General features: G+C 31.0%; 2 protein-coding genes across 3 annotated transcripts in view; one reads left to right on the plus strand and one right to left on the minus strand.

The window, feature by feature from the left end:
- Positions 1-16,179, minus strand: LOC134712640 (G2/mitotic-specific cyclin-B3-like). The gene is made up of 10 exons (XM_063574378.1): positions 15,881-16,179; positions 13,587-13,691; positions 12,670-12,848; positions 10,899-10,992; positions 10,112-10,204; positions 9,112-9,342; positions 7,206-7,361; positions 5,602-5,751; positions 5,141-5,268; positions 1-2,456 (listed from the first exon to the last, which is right to left on the minus strand). Exons 1-10 carry the CDS (start codon positions 15,947-15,949, stop codon positions 2,402-2,404), a joined length of 1,260 nt encoding a protein of 419 aa, XP_063430448.1. The 5' UTR covers positions 15,950-16,179; the 3' UTR covers positions 1-2,401.
- LOC134712638 (uncharacterized) overlaps positions 16,178-24,224 on the plus strand; it is a 27,072-nt gene continuing 19,025 nt past the window's right edge. Inside the window, exon 1 of one of the 2 annotated variants that reach the window (XM_063574375.1) lies at positions 16,178-16,299. In XM_063574375.1, the coding sequence (XP_063430445.1) occupies positions 16,270-16,299 (30 nt within the window). In that variant the 5' untranslated portion in view covers positions 16,178-16,269. Of the gene's footprint in view, positions 16,300-23,845; positions 24,008-24,224 lie in introns of those variants that run through there. The other variant, XM_063574376.1, reaches the window with a different exon arrangement.

Genomic DNA, 24,224 nt, shown 5'->3' on the forward strand with positions numbered 1-24,224 from the left:
TATAAAACAACATTTATTAACAAATATGTACAAAGTTTAGGATCAATAGAATAGAGCAGGTAGAGGAGAGATTGACTTCAGACATAAATAAATGTTAGGTTGATAGAATATCTTAAAATAGGAAGCTACTTTTGAAGTCAGTTTCATACCACTGTTCACTGTATATGGGGCTAATATTCTTTACTTTCTGTTATATATTGGAATATTGAAAATTGGGTACAAGAAGGTTTATAAAGTTCAGTCATTTTTGGTTTCCATTGGCCTGATTTATTAAATATGTCCATGAAAGTTTATGCATCATTAGCAATACCTTTACATTAGACCATCTTTTTGTTCAATGGATTAAAACAGATCAAAGAAACTTGTATAATGTTACAAGTACATGTATTACAATATTAATTTAGTCTATTATAGCAGGAGTGTGAGTTTTTCTGTATTAAAGATCCTATGTAGTAATACTCTCTAATGTCCCTATGATACTGATCTCATTTAAAGGTGAACCTCTGTAACAGAGTATTTATTATTGAGGTAGATATTCACAGACATTTTCCTTGAAACCCAGGGATACATTGTAGTTCTATGAGGACAGGTTTGAATGACTGAAATAATTTTTTTAATACTTTTTAATGACAAACTGAAAAAATCAGATCAAACCAGTATGAACTGTTCCTCTGCATGAACAGAAAACATGACCATGTTTGAAAAAAGAGAGAGAGGATTGAAGAGTTGGAAAGAATGTAAAGTTAATAAGGAAAGAGTAACAGACACAAAATCAACACTATAATATGTAATAAAACTACCAATTCATGTTTCTGACATATTTCTTAGAGGATAGGGGTCACAACACTGATATTCTCTAGTTTGGTATATTATAGTACTATTTCCTAGTATGTACAAAGTTTATTCTGGGACAATAGTAAAACAAATTACCATTCTTACCAATGATATGCATAACAACCATATTTTAGTTTAATTGACCTGGAAGCTGTCTGGTTCCAGCTATGTCAAAACATTTCTAAAATTAATTAAAACAATCATAGTCTTTGACAGGTAAAAGATGTCAGAAGACCATTATCATCTTATAAATTCTAAGTCCTATAATAATTTCAGAATGTTCTTAAAATCTTAATATATACATATAAATAAAAAAATATCTATAAAATTTATGCCATGTCTAAAGGTTATAAATATATATTAGACCAAATTTAAAATCTAGGAGACTAGCTAATTCACATCAATGCTTTAATGCAACCACTTTTAAATTTAAGATGTTTGAGCTTTATGAGTTTGCTAGTATATATACCAATAACCATAATTGTATCTCATGATGAAATCTTCTCAAATAGTTAGTGTCAAATAATCTAAAAAATGATTCAAGTTATTTCAAAGTAGTCATATAAAAACTGTTTTTAAATCAAATGTTCATCATTAATAAAATAGAATACTCGCTGATTTTATCATAAAATTATCATGATTGTTTAGTTCTTAAAAGTTTATCTTACTCTAAAAAGATTTTTCAAAATGATTAAAATGAAAGAACAAAACATGTTCAAACTAGTTATTAACTGAATAAAAAGTGTGATATAAATTTGTAGAAAATATTGGAAGTCTTCCTTGTATTGCTAAAACATTCTATAATAATGATAAAACTTAAATTTATATATACAAAAGGAGGTAGGTTCATGAAGTGTCCTGAAAACCAACAAAATATCAAAACATTTCGGCAGGAATTTAGATTGACATAAAATTGAGTTATTTAAAATATATTTTTGCATTCATGACATAAATGTCTAACCTAAAACTTAATACCCCAAAAGACTAAATACCCCAAAGACTAAATACCCCAAAAGACTAAATACCCCAAAGACTAAATACCCCAAAAGACTAAATACCCCAAAAGGCTTAATACCCCAAAAGACTAAATACCCCAAATGACTAAATACCCCAAAAGGCTTAATACCCCAAAGACTAAATACCCCAAAAGACTAAATACCCCAAAAGGCTTAATACCCCAAAAGACTAAATACCCCAAAAGACTAAATTTAGGAAAAATGATGTTCATATTGTTTGCAATGACCTGTAAGCTGTGATTATAAACATCAATCGATGACAAATTAATTGAAGTCAGAAAGTGAAGCAGTTATATTTTGTTATGCTTTGGTTTCAAGGGTCGGCACTCATGGACCTATGTCCTTTTGTTGAAATGATTAGAGCAATTAAAATAAACACACGAACAGTGTGCATTAAATTGAAACTTGATGAGTAATAATGTCCAGTAGCACCATGTAACATGTGATTAAGATGTAAAACAGTTTGATGTCTCTTTATGGTTGATTTGATGTAAGCTCAGATTCCAGGACATAGTTGGAGCCAACAATATATGACTATGCTTTAACTAGCTTCAGCTCAATTCACTGGAACTTAATGCCTTGATCTTTGCTACTTCATAAAACACACTGAAAAATAAAAGATAATCATTGTAAAATTGCATACCAGAAGAGATAATTTTATTGTTATTATTAAAGCTATGAGCATGTATAATTGTAATATTTTGGGGCATACAAATAATAAAGGATAAACAAGTGAAACTGCGAGCTACTGCTCACTGATGATACCCCCGCCGCAAGTGGATAATATAAAGTGTAAAAATATGCAAGTGTTCGGTAAACAGGAAGTTGTCGAGTGATGAATCTGAAAACGCATCACACTGTAAAGCTGACTTATATAAATCCTGAAACCAAATTTCAGAAATCCTTGTACTGTAGTTCCTGAGAAAAGTGTGACGAAAATTTTCAACTTGGCTATCATGTGTAAAATCATACAAGTGTTCGGTAAATAGGAAGTTGTCAAGTGATCAATCTGAAAACGCATCACACGGTATAGCTGACTTAGATAAACCCTGAAACCAAATTTCAAAAATCCTTGTATTGTAGTTCCTGAGAAAAATGCGACGAAAAATATTCATGGGACGGACTGACTGACGGACGGACTGACAGACAGACAGAGGTAAAACAGTATACCCCCCCTTTTTAAAGTGGGGGTATAATTAAAGATGAATATTAAAGTGTATGTTTAAAAGAATGTACACAGTATTGTGTTTCATAAAGTATTGTGTTGGAATAAGGCTAACTTCTATATTCACCATGAACATGCTGTATGGCATTTAAACAAGAGTACACACACTGAATGTCTACTGAATGCTATTCAAACCATGTTTCTATTCTAAGTTGATAGTCTAAGGTTAAAGTTCTATCACATTAACTAAATAATATTATCAATGATTTCTCTAGCATGGACAGTGTTCTTGCCGGTTTGGTCATTTTCATAGGCAGTCCACCCGCCTTTTCCCAACAGACAAACTACTCTTTTAATACACCGTCAGATTTTGAACTTTTCCCCAGGTAAACTATCATGATCAGACAATAAAAAAAACATTGTTTCTCCTGATATTGTTTTTGATCAAGATGATTTGGCTAAATTGCATACATGCTAAATTTTGAATTTGTTTGGAATCATGATCATAGCAAATTATTTTTCAACTTAGCTGTGATTATTTTTATAACCTGTGAAATCATGTAAATTGGTAGTAAGATTTTTATACATTGATCAATAGTTGTAAAATTCTCAGTGATACTTAGGCCAAAAAAATATATGTCTGTTTCCTGCTGCCAAGGCAAAAACATCAGGGTCGGTAGGTCGGTTTAAAAAAAAAAAAAAAAATTATTTTTGCACTCCCTGTCAGATTTGCAGATGGTTAAATGTCATGTTTGGTTAGGGTCCTGTACCCTAAAATCATTTCATCTCTTTAAAGAAGCTTTAATTGAATAATCCTCCCAGTGCCAACATTTTTTAACCTTAATTGTAGCACATTTGTGCTGGGAGCAGCCATTTTTGATTGTTTGAGTATAGTAAAATACAAATCTGAATCAGACCGGAAACGATTTTTTTCCGGAATTGAATAAAAAGATCTAGACTGGGGGCTTTGAGTCAGGGTCAGTCGGGAAACAGACATATTTTTTTTTTGGCCTTACTTGTGTGAATATTTAGACAGTATCGTGTTCAGATGTTTATACATTGATCAATAGTTGTACTCAGTGATACTTACTGGTGTGAATATTTAGACAGTATTGTGTTCAGATGTTTATACATTGATCAATAGTTGTACTCAGTGATACTTACTGGTGAGAATATTTAGACAGTATTGTGTTCAGATGTTTATACATTGATCAATAGTTGTACTCAGTGATACTTACTGGTGTGAATATTTAGACAGTATTGTGTTAAGATGTTTATACATAGATCAATATTTGTACTCAGTGATACTTTATGGTGTGAATATTTAGACAGTTTCGTGTTCAGATGTTTATACATTGATCAATAGTTGTACTCAGTGATACTTACTGGTGTGAATATTTAGACAGTATCGTGTTCAGATGTTTATACATTGATCAATAGTTGTACTCAGTAATACTTACTGGTGTGAATATTTAGACAGTATTGTGTTCAGATGTTTATACATTGATCAATATTTGTACTCATTGATACTTACTGGTGTGAATATTTAGACAGTATTGTGTTCAGATGTTTATACATTGATCAATAGTTGTACTGAGTGATACTTACTGGTGTGAATATTTAGACAGTTTCGTGTTCAGATGTTTATACTTGATCAATAGTTGTACTCAGTGATACTTACTGGTGTGAATATTTAGACAGTATTGTGTTAAGATGTTTATACATAGATCAATATTTGTACTCAGTGATACTTACTGGTGTGAATATTTAGACAGTTTCGTGTTCAGATGTTTATACATTGATCAATAGTTGTACTCAGTGATACTTACTGGTGTGAATATTTAGACAGTATCGTGTTCAGATGTTTATACATTGATCAATAGTTGTACTCAGTAATACTTACTGGTGTGAATATTTAGACAGTATTGTGTTCAGATGTTTATACATTGATCAATAGTTGTACTCATTGATACTTACTGGTGTGAATATTTAGACAGTATTGTGTTCAGATGTTTATACATTGATCAATAGTTGTACTAAGTGATACTTACTGGTGTGAATATTTAGACAGTATTGTGTTCAGATGTTTATATATTGATCAATAGTTGTACTCAGTAATACTTACTGGTGTGAATATTTAGACAGTATTGTGTTCAGATGTTTAGGTGGTGATGCAATCATCTGATTTAATTCTTTCATAAGAGGTAGAATATCTTCATGTGTATAACCAGTGTAAAACTCTAATGTGCTCGTCTGAAAATAAATTGTATAGCAGAGTTAAAGCATTTCATAAATAGATAAATAAATAAATGGAAACTTTGTACTTTTATATTTTTTTAACTATTTTTTGATGATTTTATCATTGACAAAACTAAAGTTAAACTCTCAAGTTTTAGATATCATTATTTGTTGAATCAATTCATGTCCCATTTTTTGTACATAATTCAACAAGTCACTAAATTTTTTTATCTACAATTTACCATTAATTTCAGCAACTAGTGAGGTGAGAGGGGTAAAAGGGTATCAAAAATGGCAAAAGTAGATTTTTTTTTTGTTAATTTGTGTCGTATAAATATTGTTGTGTACCCATTCTCCACTTTTTTTCATCTTCTGAGCCAGATGTAAACAGGCACAAGCCATCTTGGATTCTCTGTACTTGATAAACTCATACTCCATCAGGGACATTTCTAATATAAATCTTGCAAGGGTAAGGGTTTCCATGGAAGCTCTGGCACACTGAAAATATAAAACATAAAGTTCTAAAATATTACATAATGGGCATTTCTAATAACGTTAGTCTGTGATAATGTCTATTTATAAAATTTCATATACTGCTTTTAAATGTTATTATCAAGGATCAGAAAATTTTATCAACACTTTTGGTCAAATTTTTTCCAAACTGTTGAAATTATTCATACTTGATTATAAGGCACTTACGAAATTGTATTTAAGAATTGAATGCTTTTTTTTGTAAATTTATTGGGGTGTAAAAGCGTTGACCGAAGTACATTTTGTATGAAGCGCAGAAGCAGAAGCGCTTCATACTAAAAATGTGTGCACGGTCAACGCTTTTACAACCCTATAAAGTTACAAAAAAAAGCATTCAATACTTATAATTACATTTTTACCTATTGGATCATGAAAACACGCCAGCTGAAGGACGCCTCAGGGTGCGAGAATTTCTCGCTACATTGAAGACCTGTTGGTGACCTTCTGCTGTTGTTTTTTTATTTGGTCGGGTTGTTGTCTCTTTGACACATTCCCCATTTCCATTCTCAATTTTATTTTATCAAGTTTTTATTTCATTTACCTGTGCACTTTATTGTGGGACCTCATGTTATCATGAATGAAAAGTTGCATTGTGTAATGCAATTGATTAAGGAATATCACGAGATTGCTAGTTAGCCAATCAGAATAACGTATTATAATGAAACATACATCTTGTGTAATTATTGGTGCTTGCATCACATTTAGGCATCAAAGTTTCTAACCATTTTTCTAGAAACGTTCAAAAATGATTTATTGAATGCAAGTTCAAAATTGAAATGTTTCAGTAACCTCAAAATGTAAACTTCCCAGGAATCACCAATGCTACTTTTGATTAAAAGCAAAATAAAAACTGGATTTTTCCAGTTGAGGATGTATTCTACTGACATTTCAGTCTCATTCAAATCTCGTTCTTGATCATTGTACTTTCGGTTTAAACTAGTTATATTATATTAAAACAAATGAAGGACAAAAATCCGTTATTTTGTTTGGTTTTTTTTAATTTCTTTCTTATATGATTGTTTATATAAAGTATATAGGATCACTGAATAATGTATATGTACTTTGTGCTAGTATGAATACTTTGTAATGCAACTAACACAAGATATAAATATATGATATATTTTGCTAATCAAATCCCCTGGTTTCATTAGCAATTAATAACACAGGGAGGAACCTTAGCGTCATTGTTGTAGCGCTAAGGGACATTGTTCATAACCAGGAGTGAAATAAAATATTTAAAGTTGAACAAAAAAAAAAAGATGTTTGGAATTATTTCCAAAACACGAGATATAAGTGGAAAATAGCAATGAATTACGAGTGATTTTTATAGCTGACTGCTGTATTGGCTACCAAGAAAATGTAATTTTGTTTATATTGTTTGTGAAATAGGCTTTGATTTTCTGTTTTAATTATTGACAAACCTTTGAGTATCTGCGTAGAAATCTGTATGACAAGGGCATGCCAATGTCATATTTTATTGTTTTAAATATGGATATTTCCAGCAAGATGAACTCTCTTCTGTTGTAAGCATCATCACATATGTAAAGGAAATCTTCTATTAATGGAGGACACCGTTCCTATAAAAATATAACAATAGCCAATATTACCATGTTTCAAACATGTACACATAATTTTCCTTCAATATATGGAATGACTAATATTTGTTTGTCTATGAAGAAATAACATCATTTTTTTATGTTGTTTCAAATAGACAGAAAAATATTACCCATTCCTTATAATTTAATTCTAAATTCTATTTTAAGCCAAAGTAAATCCTGAGTATATGTTGATGACAGCACGGTCACATGACAAAATTATGTCCATGAGCTGATAGACAAAACACTGTCAGCTAATCAGATGACTTGTTACAGCAACAATGTAACATCCAAAATCAAATTATCAAAGGATATCATTCTTAAAGAAGGCTAAAACAAGGATTAAGCTAGAATTTGAGGGCTTGAGTCACTTTAGCATGAGAAAGAAAACTTAACAATGAGATGTAACATCATAGGACAAATACAGTTGTTGAATGAACTTTAATCAATAAAAACAATTGAGGTTAATTTAGATTTTCTTTTTCAGCATACATTAGTATAGAGATTAAAGAACATGGTTTTAGGAGAATAATATCTAAATCAGCTCTAATCATGCTTATATTTATTTATTACCCGTTATTTTCATGGTTATTAAAGGTATATAATTTTATCTAAATTAAATTTTTTGAATGTACATATATATGTCAAACTTCTGTTGAGTACTACATATCAGTACTTTATGTCTTTTTGTTGTTGGGATATACAAGTACCACGTCCACTCTGTGTTTGTTACATGTATGTTATTTGTATCCATCTGATGAGTAAAGCCTTTTTCAATTGATTTTTATAGTTTGTTCCTATGTTGTACAGTTACACCAGTCCGGGTTAGGGGAGGGTTGGGATCCCGCTAACATGTTTAACCCTGCCACATTATTAATGTATGTGTACGTCTCAAGTCAGAAGCCTGTAATTCATTGGTTGTAGTTTGTGGCATGTTTGTTTTTCATTCATTTTTTGTACATAAATTAGGTCGTTACGTTTCTTTAATGAATTGTTTTACATTTGTCATTTCGGTGCCTTTTATAGCTGACTATGCAATATGGGCTTTGCTCATTTTTGAAAGTTGTATGGTGATTTCTTCGTCATTTGGTCTCTTGTGGAGAGTCTTCTTCTTTTCATAATTAATGAACTAAATAATATACTTTTATAAGTAATTTTTTTACAAACCCTAAAATTCTTAAAAAAAAGTTATATAAAAACTTGCCGTAAACAATTTTTCTCTGGTAAGCTCCTGATTTTATATTACAGTTTAACAATTCATCTCATTATTTCAAGAAATTTATTGTGCTTCGATCTGAAATAACTGCCCCTTTGAGATTTGTAAATAAGCAGTGTTTTGAAGACAACAGATATCATGGATATATGAAATTTTAATTGTCCATGAAATAACAATGAAATGATTAGCTAAGACATCTGCAAACATGGCAAAGTGGAAGGCAATTTAAATTCTTTAAGAGCAAAGAAGTCCAGAGAAATACAAGAAAAGAAGATAGTATGACTTTTTTACTTGCATTATAAGTGAAAGAATCTGAATGTCTAAGGGACATAACTAAGCAATTAAATATTCTAAAGCTCTCTGCACAAAATTCAGAAAAAGACAATCTGATGGACAGCAACATTGCTAATTAATTCAAAGTTGCTGGAAAATGATATAGAGGGAAGTGTCCAACTGAGATGTATTGATGAGTTTGAACAACTTAGTATTTAAAGTCTGCTCTGTTTTGTTTCTTACATCAAATTTACAAGCTAGGAACAACGATGTTGCTCCTACAAGTTGTAGAAGTTCTTTGGTGACGATCTGTTTAGATAGGTATGTATCCACCAGTTTGACAGCTAAATATAATGTTTCATGGTTAAGTTCAAAATTCTCCTGGACTTCTACCAACCAATCCACCAAAATAGATCTCATGTTTGTTGTCAGTGTTGGCTGATTGTCCATGTACATAGGTACCATAAACTGTAGCTACAAATAATAAGCAAGGTGAACATGAAATAAAAACTCACAATGGTAGAGAAAATGTATTATTTCTCCATATTTTAAGGGTGTACCTCACTACTTGGAGATAAATCTGTAAAATCAGCTTAACGTTTTAATCATGTTGTATTGTTATAAAGAAAATATTTAGCTTCTCAATGATCAAAGTAAGTACCGGTATTTGAATGAATGAATGAATACTTTATTTGCAAGAAGCATATACATGCTATGGCAAACGAAAATATATACAATATATGACAAACAAAAGACAGCAGAGAACAGTAGTTACAGAGTATACAATAATATTATGACAATATATGTGATCTAATATTCCAAGCTGCATTTAAATAGTTTATACATAGTTTTACTGTCAGAGATTTAGAATGAGCTTGTAATAAATTATCTAACTTGTGCCAATTTGGCCAAGAACAGTAGAATAAAGGTAAAAATTCTATATGCACATTTGTCAAACAGCTATCTATCTAACCATTTTTTTCCGAGAAAGTGATTGGTTCAAGTTTTCTGAAATTTTATATTTTTTGCAAAGGATCAAAGCAAATATTTTGTCAAAATTTTATGTAAATTAAACAAGCCAAATTAATTGTAGTTAAGGTGTTAGGTACCACCTTAAGTTAAATGTTCCTAAAGTACAGATCTTTGATGTCAAAAACTTAAACCAAAAGTGTTTGGATTTCATGAAAGAGCAGGAAATTAAACATTGTAATAATACTAGAAATGGTATGTTTGTCTTATATACCTCTCTTTCCTTATAGTAGTCGAAGATAAATGGAGCATATAATGCCACTTGTGCTATGTCTTTTAGGTTTTCTCTGTCAATATTGTCAACACCCTGAAAAATGAAAGCATTTAGGTTACAGAAAGAATGAAATCAAAAATCTATAATCTAAATTGCTCCATGCAACTCTGAATCCTTCAAATACATAACTTTCAGATAAATGGACAGACGCCCGGTATTTCCATATGCATGTCCCCTACAACATGTTAAGTGTGGGGACAATTAGATATAATCTTACCCTGCATTTCTGAAACTTTGGAAAACTACAAAATCGATACTTTAATGTGTGAATAATAAATCACTTATATCATTAATTCCCCGAACTGTAATAGGTCCTCTTCAAATGATAAAAGCTTTAAATTTTCCAATTAGAATTGAAATAATTCTATCATACCACGCTCTATGCTCAGTTTAACATGAGTAGGAATTATATTTGTCAACATTTTACACCCTGCTATTGTTCAATATAAAGATAATGCCTGCCAATGTTAAAATGAGAATAGAGCATGGCATGATAGAATTATTTCTCAATTTTGCTTCATTCTTTAGTGATGGTTTCACAAAAATATAGAATAGGAAACAAATGCTGCCAAGTGGCAAAAACAGCCAACTTATTACGCTTAAGCTAACAAAAAAGACTTGTATTATGTATATAAATAACTCATCGACTGTACTTGCAGGATGAGAGGTTACAATATATATTTATCCACATAATTTGTAGAACTATAACATGGATGTGCTAATATACCTCTGGTGTATTTATCTCAGGTTCAGTATCTTCTACAGTAAAGGTCAAGGAATGCTCTTCAATCTCTGTTTCTGACAAGTCTGATGTTGAATTGCTGTAAAAATGTTCTGTTTTAGTATGTTTTTCATTTTTTTTCCATAATGAAGTGTAAAGTTTTGATAAAATCCAAGCACTAAGTACTTTGAAAAAGGGAATCAATTTGGATTTATAGCATATTTTATCTACAATAGATTTTCATCTTGATTATTGAGATCCAAGCAATTTTTTTTATTTCTTAACAAAAACTAAGTTTTCAACACAATTTTGACAACAGGAATCAATTTGTATTACATATTTGAAATAATTCCACAGAAGTATGTATGTAATAATTTTCTTTGAAATTACAGCATTAAAAAATGTACCAGAAATTATGTGATTTAAAAAAGTTACCAGGGTCCAGACTGAAAACAAGGGTCAGTAGGTCTATTCATATGCAAATTTTCTGGCTTACCCCTGAAACTCCTATTGTGACGTCATGGAAAAAGGTGACCAAGCTTGATGACGTAATGCAGAAAGAACACATTTATTTGCAGGTTGTTCAAAATGAAGGATTCAGATTGTCTGTATATATTGTCCAAAATTATTAGAGAAAACCACTAAATCTTGTGCAATACAATGTTTATCATGTCTCTACAGTTAAATATTAAATATCTAAATTGCTCTGTTAGCCTTGCTTTTTGAATTTGAAAATATGTCTGGAGTGAATTACTTTTGTATCATAATCTATTCAGCATGTTCAGTGGTAGAATCTATATAACTAGCAAGTAATTTACTTGTCTTAAAACCTACCTTGTATTATTAAGCATGCAATCAACTTTTTACAGTTCAGCACACAATTTTAAACATGACATGCATGAAGTGATAATAAAGATTAAAAAATGCTTTGAACAAAAGCTTTTGCTATGGCTGCCATGGTTTTTGCATCACTATATATATATGTCTCCCACCTTTACACAATAACTAAGAAATTGTGGTGTGATTGTTATTAAAAATGAAACAATTTTCCACCAGAACAAATGTGTCCAAAGTACACGGATGCCACACTCGCATTATCATTTTCCATGTTCAATGGACTGTGAAATTGGGTAAATCATATTTGTTCTTAAAATTAAAAGATCACCCAATATGGGACATGTGTTGTATGAAGTTTCAAGTTAATTGGACTGTGTGTTTAACTTCATCAAAAACTACATTGACCAAAAACTTGAACCTGAAACTCCCACTTTTAATTTCTATGTTCAGTGGACCATGAAAATGGGGTCAAAAGTCTAATTTGGTTTAAAAATAAGAAAGATCATATCATAAGGAAAATGTGTACTAAGTTTCAAGTTGATTAGACTTCAGCTTCATCAAAAACTACCTTGACCAAAAACTTAAACCTGAAACTCACTTTGAATTTCTATGTTCAGTGGAGCATGCAAATGGGGTCAAAAGTCTAATTTTGTTTTAAAATAAGAAAGATCATATAAGTTTCAAATTGATTGGACTTCAGCTTCATCAAAAACTATCTTGACCAAAACTTTAACCTGAAGTGGGACAAACTGAAGGAAAGATGAATGAAGGGAAGGACACACTGACCAGAAAATATAATGCCCCTCTACTATCGTAGGTGGGGCATAAAAAGAATAAATAACAGTAAACAGATGTAAGATTTTTTGAATGAACTGTTGAATGTCTACGTGTATTGACTGAATCAGGTCATGACTGCTATTCATACTTCATATATTTATACCTCTCTTGAGAACTTGACACTACAGAACCCTGAGACAGCTGTATAACTTCATCATCCAAGTTTTCTTTCTTGTATTTCTTTGTCTTAGTCTGTTTAGATTTGTTTACAATCACAGCTTTCACAGGTATTTTTTGTTTTCCTTCTCCTTTCTTCACCAGCCCTTTATTTTCAATTATTGACTGTAAAAGATTGGATAAAATTACATGCATATACGTCAGTGCTAAATCCAGAAACTGAAAAACAGTAGAGGGATAGCTTTAAAAGGGACAGAGTACGTACACAGATAAAAACGTGAGTTCATTTAACATGTTTATCGCCATCAGTAAAATACAGAATTTAAAACATAATTCAAAATTTTTCCTTAGATGCTATTTCTTGGTCTTGGAGATAAGCCTCAATCCATTTTTCATAGTAATCCATGAAGATTTACAAACTTAACTTTTCAAAAAATATTTAATTTACTGTCTGTAAATGTTAACTAAAATACTAATTATTATAGTCCATCATCATGATCATGTCCATGTATGAATAGAGAATTGTAAAGACGAAGTACATTTTGTACGTAACATGTATGGAACATTTGCTTGACTTATTTAATGGATTTGTCTTAATTTCTTGACATTTAAAGCTTTCTGATGCAATAAAGACATGATAGAAATAGTGCTGCCCTTAGAAATGTGTGCTCTAGCTACAATGTCATGAATGTACATGATGTATATATAGAGATATATTGTAACAGCCCATAAAGAACAATTATCTATTCCTACATTAGTTATATATCTCCTATCATTTATATATAGAGATACATTGTTACAGCCAAAAAGATCAATTATCTATTCCTCATTAGTTATATCTCCTATCATGTATATATATAGAGATATATTGTATAGTTCATTAAAACTATTATCAATTCATACATTAGTTATATCTCCAAATGCAGGTCTTCTCTTCTGTATGGGATCAGCCATGTTGTCTCCTTGTCTTTTAAATCCACTGATGTGTAATTTAGAATCATGGTGAATCTGAAAGAAAGATAAAATAGTTAGTAGAAAAACAATTTGATGTTTTAGCCTATAGTGAAATTTATAAAAATAAAGTCACTAATGACTAAACAGGCTTAAAACTGTGTCCATTCATATCTCAAGTCAATATTCTATATAATATATATATGGCGTACTAAATTATAATCCTGGTACCTTTGATAACTTTCTATATCAATCAATAAAATTCATTACAATACAAATATGGATCAAAATCCATCACTTTTTTTTCTATTTTCTAAAATATATATATATATATATATCAAATTGCATTTAAATTTCAAGTCCACAATGCCTAAAAACATTTTCAAGTTGAACAGGTGGTTTTACTAATACTAAGCTAAATACATGCAGTATAGAAAGTGTACCAAAATATGGTGCGATAAAAAGGATAGGATCCTTCCATATGAGCCCCACAACGATCTTACAGACCTGTATATATACAAATGTAGTTGTACCATCAATGCAATTTGAAACAACTAATTATTCAACTAGAATTTGATTTAAAATTGGGTGCAAACTAGTAGGGTGAGAACACATAAGGGCAAGTGTATTCACTATTGGGCGCAAACAGACCTGATACCGAAATATTGTTCCTGTTTTTGTGTTTAATCAGAATTTGTAGAATCTTTAGTGGTCTGTATAGGTCTGATAGAATAAATGTGTGAATGTATTATTATTCTTGTATTGGATTGTGCGAGAAGATCTGTCGGGTAAGCTGCTGATTTTGAACACTCGAAAGATTTTTTAATAACCTTTACATACATGTATATATAATTCAGTTTGAATCAAACAGGTGTCAAACATGCAGAGTAAATGTATTTCATTTTAATAAAAAAATATACTTAAAAAATGAAACAATTTACCTGATCATAAAATGCATATATTATATATAGTGATGGTGTAATTTTTTTAATTGAAAATTTAACACTATGTTGAGTGTGGTAAAGGGGGGGTGCTTGCACGAAAAAAAAACGTGAAATAAGACAATTTCTGTAATGAACGTTGCACTTAAAAAATAAATACTTTTATTTGAACCTTTTGTGACTGAGTCACTGTCTTCTTGTATATATATTATCTCTTTGTTTTATTTGATATTCCTGATTTAGTATACACAATTATGATATGATTGGTTTATGGCTTATAAAAAAGTATTTCTTGACAATCCCTGCCAAGAGTTTGAATTTTATTTGAAAAATACCGAGCACGAAAAATAAGACTTTGAAAATGACGATGCACGTAAAACTAAATAAGCAGAACACGTTGAACGAGGCACCCGTCTTGCACAACTGAACGTCAATTAAAAAAGTAAAAACATGTTGAATGTGAAATAAAAAACAGCAATCACGTCGGTTGCACGAAAATAACCCCTTACCACCCCCTTTGTTGTCCCTTCAGAAGACCTCAGCGATAACAAGAACAATTCTAGTATATCTTCGACAACAGATAAAGCACATTGTAGAAGTACATATACCTGTAAAAATGGGCATGACTGTTCTACTTTACAATCCCAGGACGGAAGTGGGAGGGGGAGGGGGTTCAACGAGTTTCATGAAATTTGACCTGGCAAAAGAAATTATTTGTTTTGATCTACATGAAAGGAATGTCTGTTATTTCTTCTTCATTTAACTCCTTTTTGAAATATTCCTGCCTAAAATAAGGTTAGATACTGATGTGCATTTTATGTAATAAGTCTGGTTTTGAGGTAGCTGCGGAACCGTAGCTCATAGGTCCTTATGTCATGTTTTGAGGTAGTCCATATAATTATAACGTCTGGCAAGTCTATTTTCTTTTTTCTGGGACGCCTTCATAGGAAGGCGTCCCAGAAAAAAAATTAAAATAGCCTTGCCAAACGTCATAATTATTTGGACTAGTTTTGAGACTGAGCTCTGTGAGTGTGATAGATATTTTTGAGTATGATGATTTATGATAGTTTGTATGAGTGTTACCAATGTAACCATTATGTCAATGGGGGTTACAAAACAAGGGAACTGAATTATGGTGCACATTTTGTGCCTTATAATAGTTATATGGAGTGAGCATTGTAGTGCATTATTAACATAGATGGTACATTACTGGTGTTGTGGTAGTTGTTACTTACATAACGGAACGCACGCCTATGTATATTTTTTAGATTAATTTTACATTCTGCTGTGTGTGGACCAGTTTACCTGAGAAACAGCTGCTTTTGATTTTTTAACTTCAAAGCCTGTTTGGTGCTTCTGTTTCCTCGTGTTCATTTTTCTGTTCACAATTTCTTTACAAAACAATCACAAAATGTATATCTTTCAGCAGTCTAAAATTAATTACTGGTAAAATGTCATAATACTGCACCCTTTGGTTTTAACTCAATTATTTTTTAGTGTTGTAAACAAATCCGACATCAAGCTTTGAAATTTGTATATTGTGTATCTTCGTTTCATTGGATAAATCAAATATTCGTAAACCAATCAAAATGGTCATCTTGCGTCATGAATGGTCAAGAACAATAACTCTACATTTCCGGTGAGAAAAATGAAATTACCGCGGGAGTGAGAAATCTTAACAAACTGAAATCAAAATGACAGCACTGCCAAAATACAGATATTTAGTAAGGTTTAAGAAAAGTAGTTTTTAATTACTTCGAAAAAGTTGTGTCACTCTGGTTATATTTCAAAATTTAAGATTTAAAACTGAGACTATTATAAAGTCATAGTTATAGACTACTCGCCCCTATTTTTGTTAACCAACTCGCCCCAATAATAATCACAATAATAATATTTTTATTCAATAGTAAATCAAGCATATAAGTTTTACAATACACAAAATATTAAAACATATTTCATACAATAGAGCAGTAGGTGAGTGTACTGTTACAGTGTAGTAGTGCAAAAAATTATGGGGTCTTGAAAATATAAAATTTGGTAGTTGAAAGGCTATACTTTATTTTTAGCTCTGACACCTGGCCCAAAAATCTTCTACTCTGATACTACTGGGAAAATTTAACCAAACTTGGCTACAATCATCATTGGGGTAATTAGTTTTAAAAATGTTTTCCGGTGAACTGGCCAACCAACCAAGATGGCCGCCATGGCTAAAAATAGTACATAGGGGTAAACTGTAGAATTTGGCTTATAAATCTGAATTTTAAAGCATTTTGAGCAACTGACATAAGGTTACATTGTTTATCAAGTCAACATCTATCTGCCCTGAAATTTTCAGATGAATTGGACAACTGGTTGTTGGGTTGCTGCCCCTGAATTGGTAATTTAAAAAAAATTTTGCTGTTGGGTTATTATCTTGAATATTATTATCATGATTATAGATAAAGATAAACTGTAAACAGCAATAATGTTTAGCGAAGTAAGATCTACAAAATGAAATATGTCAACATGACCAAATGATGACAAAAATGGTCAGTTGACCCCTTAACATTTCCCTCCATTGAATTTTTTTTTGCATACTTGGATTTTTCAATAAAATGTTGAAAATATGCTTTAAAGTATTAATGCATTGTGAAAAACAACTATTTCATCAAATAAATTTAAATCAGATGTTCCTATGATATTCCTTTTCATATTGAATACCAATTTTATTAAGTCTACTGTACATAGACACTTTGTAGTCAAAGCATTTTAATTGAGGTACTACACAGGCGTCATTATGAAGGAAAGGGTTATTGCCCTTTATAGTCATTTTTTACCAATTTTTCATAAATTGTTGTAATTTTTTACAAATATATTCTTTTCTGAAACTACTTGGCCAAATTTAACCAAACTTAGCAAATCTGTCGAGGGGTTTGTTTATCAAGTCAATATCTATCTACCGTGAAATTTTCAGATGAATTAGACAACTGGTTGTTGGGTTGCTGTCTTAAATTCATAATTTTATAGAAATTTTTGCCGTTTTTGGTGATTATCTTGAATACTACATGTATTATAGATAAAGATAAACTGTAAACAGCAATAATGGTCAGCGAAGTAAGATCTACAAATAAGTCAACATGATTGAAATGGTCAGTTAACCCCTCAAGGAGTTATTGCCCTTTACAGTAAATTTTTAACAATTTTCATTAGTCATGTTGATTTGGTAAATTTTTGTAAATTTAAAAAAAAATATTTTCTTCTGTTACTGAAAGGCCAAGTTTATTATAGATAGAGAAATTGTAAGTAGCAAGAATGTTCAGTAAAGTAGGATCTACAAACACATCACCATCACCAAAACACAATTTTGTAATAAATCCGTCTGTGTCCTTTGTTTAATATGCACATAGACTAAGGTGAGAGACACAGGGTCTTAAGAGCCTCCAGTTTATATTATTTACTGAAAGTTTTAGCTCTAACTTTTAAAAATTATATCTGTTATAGTGCTTTGCATAGTGTTATTAGTGTTAGAAAGATACATGTATAATTAAAATTCAATGCTGAGCAAGAGGTAAGTGTGGTTGTTATATTATAACTGGTCTAAATAAAAAAAAGATGCATGTTTCCTAATACCGTCATGTTAACCGTACCCTCCCTTCTTTCTTTTTTACCACTGCTAAAAAATAGCATACATGTACCCTAAAGTTTTTTTTGTCATTTTGCAATAATCACTTAAAGTCAGAATGTCCCTCCCATTAGACGCAATGTAAAAAAAATATATGGTGAAATTACAAATAATCCTATATTTTACCTATTTTTTTCTAAAATGTAATAGGAAACTTGCATATATATATATAATTTTTGTTGGCCATATTTATTTGCATATTCTGCATGCCTTGTTTTATTTGTTTTTGCATATATGGACCATAATTTGCTATTGGGCTCCGTTTCCTATCACTATAGAAAAGTGATAAAATGTGAATTACTGTAAGAAAAGTTTTAACCACATCTAAAGATGCCATAATTTTTATCAACATACAAGTGTATGCTACTCTTCCCTAGAAAAAAATTTGAAATATACGAATTTCAAAGATTCTGCCACCGTATTTTTGTGTCGTTTCTCGCGTTATTTTTTGCTTCCAAAGAGCATAACGCGGACTGATTTGTAGATAATCGTCACCGGCAAATTCGTAACTTTTGCTTTCAAATAACAAATAACATCGACCAATAAGAATAGTGAGAAGAAAATGCCGAGAACTATAAGTATTTATGTAGCAGATGTAAGAACAGTGGCGTGATTTTTGTGTCCGATTTCATAACGCAAATTTTAGATGATGTAATCTGCTTTGTTGTAATAGAATTCTTAAAAACAATATGCAAATATGAATTCTCGCGAGATGTTCAAACAGGTAAATCAGAGATGATTTGCATTCTTGTTTTGATCTTCGTAATAATTAAGTAAGAAAATGACGTTAGCGTTATGCGTTACATTTCACACGAAACAGAAGTCCAGTTATTTATTAAAATTGTTTTTGTCCTTAAGTTCTAATCATTTCCGGTCATACGTGAAACATGTGACTACCATGTGATAACGCCATTACGGCCAGATGTACAAAAAACTAGGTCTAAACATTGTTTTTGTTTCCAACGGGATGTTAGCAAACATAATCTGTAGACTTGTTTCGTCTTGTTTAAAAGAGGAAAATACAATTGTCAAAGAGATTGCGCCGGTGGTCTGTTATTTTTCCTATGTGCAGAATGTTACATACGATCCTGTGTGAAAATAAATGCCCAATGACTTGACAAAATCGATTTCAGATTTGACAGACGTTAGAACACCCCTCGTTTCCCGATAATGACGTGAAGAGTCCTTGGAAAAATCAATCGAAATTACGTCTTTTATCATTGTACCAATGCTCGTTGGATTGATTTAACTTCAGCAGTAAATATTACTGGATATTTTAGGTAAATAAATATAATTTAATAAAAAATACATGTTAATATACCGCTACACTTGGAATGTACAAAGTTGGCATCTTGTCACAGTTTTTAATTAATATTTTTTATTCATGTTCTGCAAACACTTATCAGAAACGCAATAAACTTGTCAAAGGAGAAGTAAACTTTTACCATGCATGACTTGAAAGGAAGTACTTTATTGATTTTAGCCCACTAAAGTAGGTTAAAATGTGGAAACCATGTAGATGGTGTACAGGTCACAAGTATCACATTGTGCCTATTTTAAAGATTTTAATTCCAAGTTAAAAGTTTTTTTCTTTACTGGATTTAAAGAATGTTACATTGCCAATGATTTGGAATAAATTGTATATGACTGGAATATCAAAACCAAATATAAATACCTTTTTTTGGCTTAAACATCAAGATACAACGATTATGGTATCCTGTATCAATGAAGAAAATATGGAAAATTCTGAATAAATTGTACTAATTGTTTTCAAAACAAGCACATATTTAGAAGTTTTATAATACTGTTACATTTGAGATGGATTTTAAGAAAAAGTATACTGTTCAGATTATTTTAAGCAGATTTTGCAATAAAATAAAACTAAAAAAAAATGCTTTCGGTTTCTTATGGTTTCCTGTCAGGTTTAAAAAAAACTTTGATATAACATTGAAAATAGATTTTAAATATTAACATAAAGCAAGTAACACTAGTAATGGTGTTTATTTATGCCTTTTGAATTATATTGTGCAAAATAAAGAAAATAAAGATTGGTTTCCTGTTTGGTTTCATGTCACGTAAACGGTGAATCAAAATGTATTAATTTTTTCTCGAAAAACTCAATTGTTCCGTTCATACTATTCCAACACCAACACAACCCACAAAATAAAAGTTAAAATTTTAGAACTTATAAAAAAGGAAACAAAAAGAAACCAAAGGCCGAATACCAAATTATGGTCCATATATATGTTTTTATATTCAGTGAAAACCTCATTAATAAATAGACCTTGTGTTGTAGTATGTTTGTCCAATATATCCAAAACCGAATTAAAAGTTTTACTTACTACTTACATAAAATATTTGCTGTCAGACATTTATATGTATTAGCAATTTTTAATTACTCTGAAATTGATAAAAATATAGAAAAATAAAACACAATCCAGTATCCTGCAATACTAGTACTTTGCCAAAATTGAATTCTAGATCTCTTTTACAATATATTCATTGGTCTTTTCCCGTAATTTTTATTCCACTTTCAGTGGACAAACATGATAGATGTACTCAGACTTAAGAATTCACTGCGACCTACAACCCTTCTATTATCTGGCACCCTATCAAAGAATCATTCCACACAAGTAATTTACAACATGGTTTATTTTTGTTTATGAACATTGTTGAAGGTCATATAAATTTAGTACAATAAAGTTTAAATGTCTAGATCTTAATAAATCATTTAAAAATCAGAATTATAGTTGTGATTTTTAGGGCATTATGCCAATGAGGCTGTTGCTAAAATAGACATTGTGGAACAGAGCCTAAGATGTATTTTTGATTAAATTGCAGGTTTTTCTGGCATGGACGTGTGGTCTTCTTGGTGTTTATTAACATTTAAAAGTATTTACAGAGGAATAAGGTTTTCAAAAGTGTTAAATCTGACAAGTGCTGCATTATTACCAATCAATTTATTTGATGCAGGTTTTTTTCCTGAGCTTATAATGATCTAGTAGCATACTTGAACAATTAATTGACATGTTCAATTGAGGGGTACAACCATAAATAGAATTGGTTTCCATCATGACCATATGCAACATTTGAGACTAATTTTGATCAAATATTCCTGCTCTTCTCATCCTTTGCTTTCATGGGCTGGGGGATGGGGGAGAAATGAAATATCACGAATATACTGTTTATCTAGACTCTACATCATGTACATGTAGCTGTCTTATTCTTTCAAAAATTATATATTTCTGAAACCAATCCACTGTTGTCATGATTGTGCTAATTCTGAATCTTTTACTGACCATTATTGATATACATATACATTTGGAAAGAGTACGTAATGTTTGGTATGATGGACACTGGTTTATTTAGAAAGTGATTTTTGAACTTACCTGAATAAACAGATATATATCATGGTATATAACTTTGTACCTAAAGTTTGACCTTTTGTGTCAGACATTATAAGGGTTAATGTTTTATACATGAATGTAATTTTACTGTGACCTTAGTGTACTAAAGGTTATAGATTAGATGAAGTACATTGTATATTGATCTCTGTTAGACATTTAAAGTCCAGATATTGTTTTTAATTATACCTAATTTGACTTTCATTTTAAAAAACAAGACTTTGTCCTGTTTATAAAATGTTCATTTTTATACTTGATGGTGAATTCATGTTCATGGACAAGTGTCATTTCTGTTGTTTTCATATGCTTGTTGAAGACTGAGGACATAATGTGATAAACCATTGTCTGTTTGTCATTTCAAAGTTATTAGGACCCTTATCTTTTCAATTAAGACAACTTAACCAATGGATTTATTTCTTTTTACATTATTCTTCAGGGATTGATTCATAAAAGGAAGTTAGTTCCCTTTCAATTTTTTGATTTTCAGGTTTCAAGATCATTCTAGAGGAGCTGGAGATTTCAATAACTTTAGTTACAGTAAATGGATCTCTATGAAATTTTACGTTCAATGTCACCAAAGGAAGGTTGGGATTGATTTTGGGGGTAATGGTACAAACAGTTTAGATCCCCATGGGTGACTCGGAAGTAGAAATATGGTCACTTGGTCTTCTTTGACCGGCAGTAAAACGCTTGTCAAAGTAAGGCATCCATTTGGCTGTATAGGTTGTATCAAGTTTGAAGCAACATCCAGTCAGAATGGGGATGTTAAATCCAATGCCTCGTGTTAAGAGAGTGCCATGCTCTTTGCATGTTAAGAACCCTTGCAACAACTCTTTGAGGGTCCAAAGGTGGCCTGTTACAAGACAAAATTTCTGTCCGTATCCAAATATCCTCATTTTCCAGTTGCAGTCAAATTTTCCCCAACCATCATATGGCAGATTCCATAAAGAAAAGATTTGACACGAAATTATGTTAGCAACAGATTTGATAAAACTATTGATTAAATAAAGTAAATTGAAAGATCCAAAATGTGTATGTTTAATGTTTAATGGCAGCGGTATTTTGCAGGATATAAATATGACTTTCAACTAGGATAAGATCTCCAATGTTAGTTAAAAATCTCAAATATATATTGTCCGTCAAATTTATTTATGTATGCCCAATCTTATGTTAGCAACAAGTCTGTCAATATCTTATATTAGCAACACTATTTAGTCCGTCAAATCTTATGTAAGCAACAATAATGTCTGTCAAATTTTAAGTTAGCAACAAAAAAGTCCTTCAAATATTATTTTAGCAACAAAAAGTCCGTCAAATGTTATGTTAGCAACAAAAAAGTCCAGTCGTATCAGGATGCGCTCAGCGAGGCATTTTATTAGTTTGTTCTTATGTTGTGCTGTTACACTACTGTCCCAGGATAGAGGGAGAGTTTACCGCTTACAAGCATATTAAGGTGTAACACCACTACTTCGCGCCCGGCCTGAAAGCACATACCAGAAAGTAGTACATATATTTAACACAAAATAGTTCCTACGCATGGACATAACTTTCAAAATATTTAGAATATTTTATTAATTTTGGTGGTATCAAATGAAAGCTGCATGACTGGTGATCATTGCAGATCAATTTTTGACTGATAAATTTGAATAATAAAAAAAATGGCATGAAATTTAAAAAGGAGGGTACATTTTGCCTTTTTGTCAGATCGAAAGTACCTATTTTGGTACATCCGTAGTTCTGGGAACCAGTTCTTTCTTATACTCCATGTAAGGTATGTTTATTTTTTCATTACAGGACACCAGAAGGTGTTGCTTTGACATGTAATGATTGTCACTTTATTTGAACTTAAGATATAAGAGCTGTGACCACTGGAAATTGAGGAATTTAACATAGAAAGCAATGGGGCCATTACTTAGTGGTGTACTTCCTTAAACCCTGTCATTTGTGTTGTTTCCAATTCTTGATAGTATAGTTAGTAATTATATCCTTTATACTTCTGACACAATCAGAGTTTGACATCTGCACTACATGGACTAATGATAAAAATGTTCCCATATCAGTAAATTATCAACAATTATCTCATTACCTTATAAGGTTGCTAACACTATATAGGTAGTAAGCATCCTTTATTTAGGACAGGGTCTGTTACCTAACGTCAGTCTACCCTGGTTATCTTATCTTGATACATAGATGCACAAAAGTCATTTCAGTGATCATGACTTTGTAATTTGATGGTCATATATATCAAGAAGTGTTCTCTATAGAATATTTGTGTAATGTTTTATACCAAGTTTGCATCGGATAATGAACGTTTTGTACATTTGTGATTTAATTGGTTAAATAATGGTCACATATTTTAACCTTAAGGTAAGACTTATGGACAGTTTCAACATCTAAAGGGGGTAATTGATATTAGAAGATATATTCTATTCACAGAAATAACTACATGGACCTTTTTTCTGTCATTTCTAATTATAAAATACAATGCAAACTTATCATGCTTATTGCTCATGTGTTTTTATTTATTAATTAAAGGTAGATAGGTGGTCTAAATTAAAATCCATAGAATTTATTTAATAATTTT

The sequence above is a fragment of the Mytilus trossulus genome, chromosome 3 (genome assembly GCF_036588685.1).
Source record: "Mytilus trossulus isolate FHL-02 chromosome 3, PNRI_Mtr1.1.1.hap1, whole genome shotgun sequence".
NCBI classification, from domain to species: Eukaryota; Metazoa; Mollusca; class Bivalvia; order Mytilida; family Mytilidae; genus Mytilus; species Mytilus trossulus.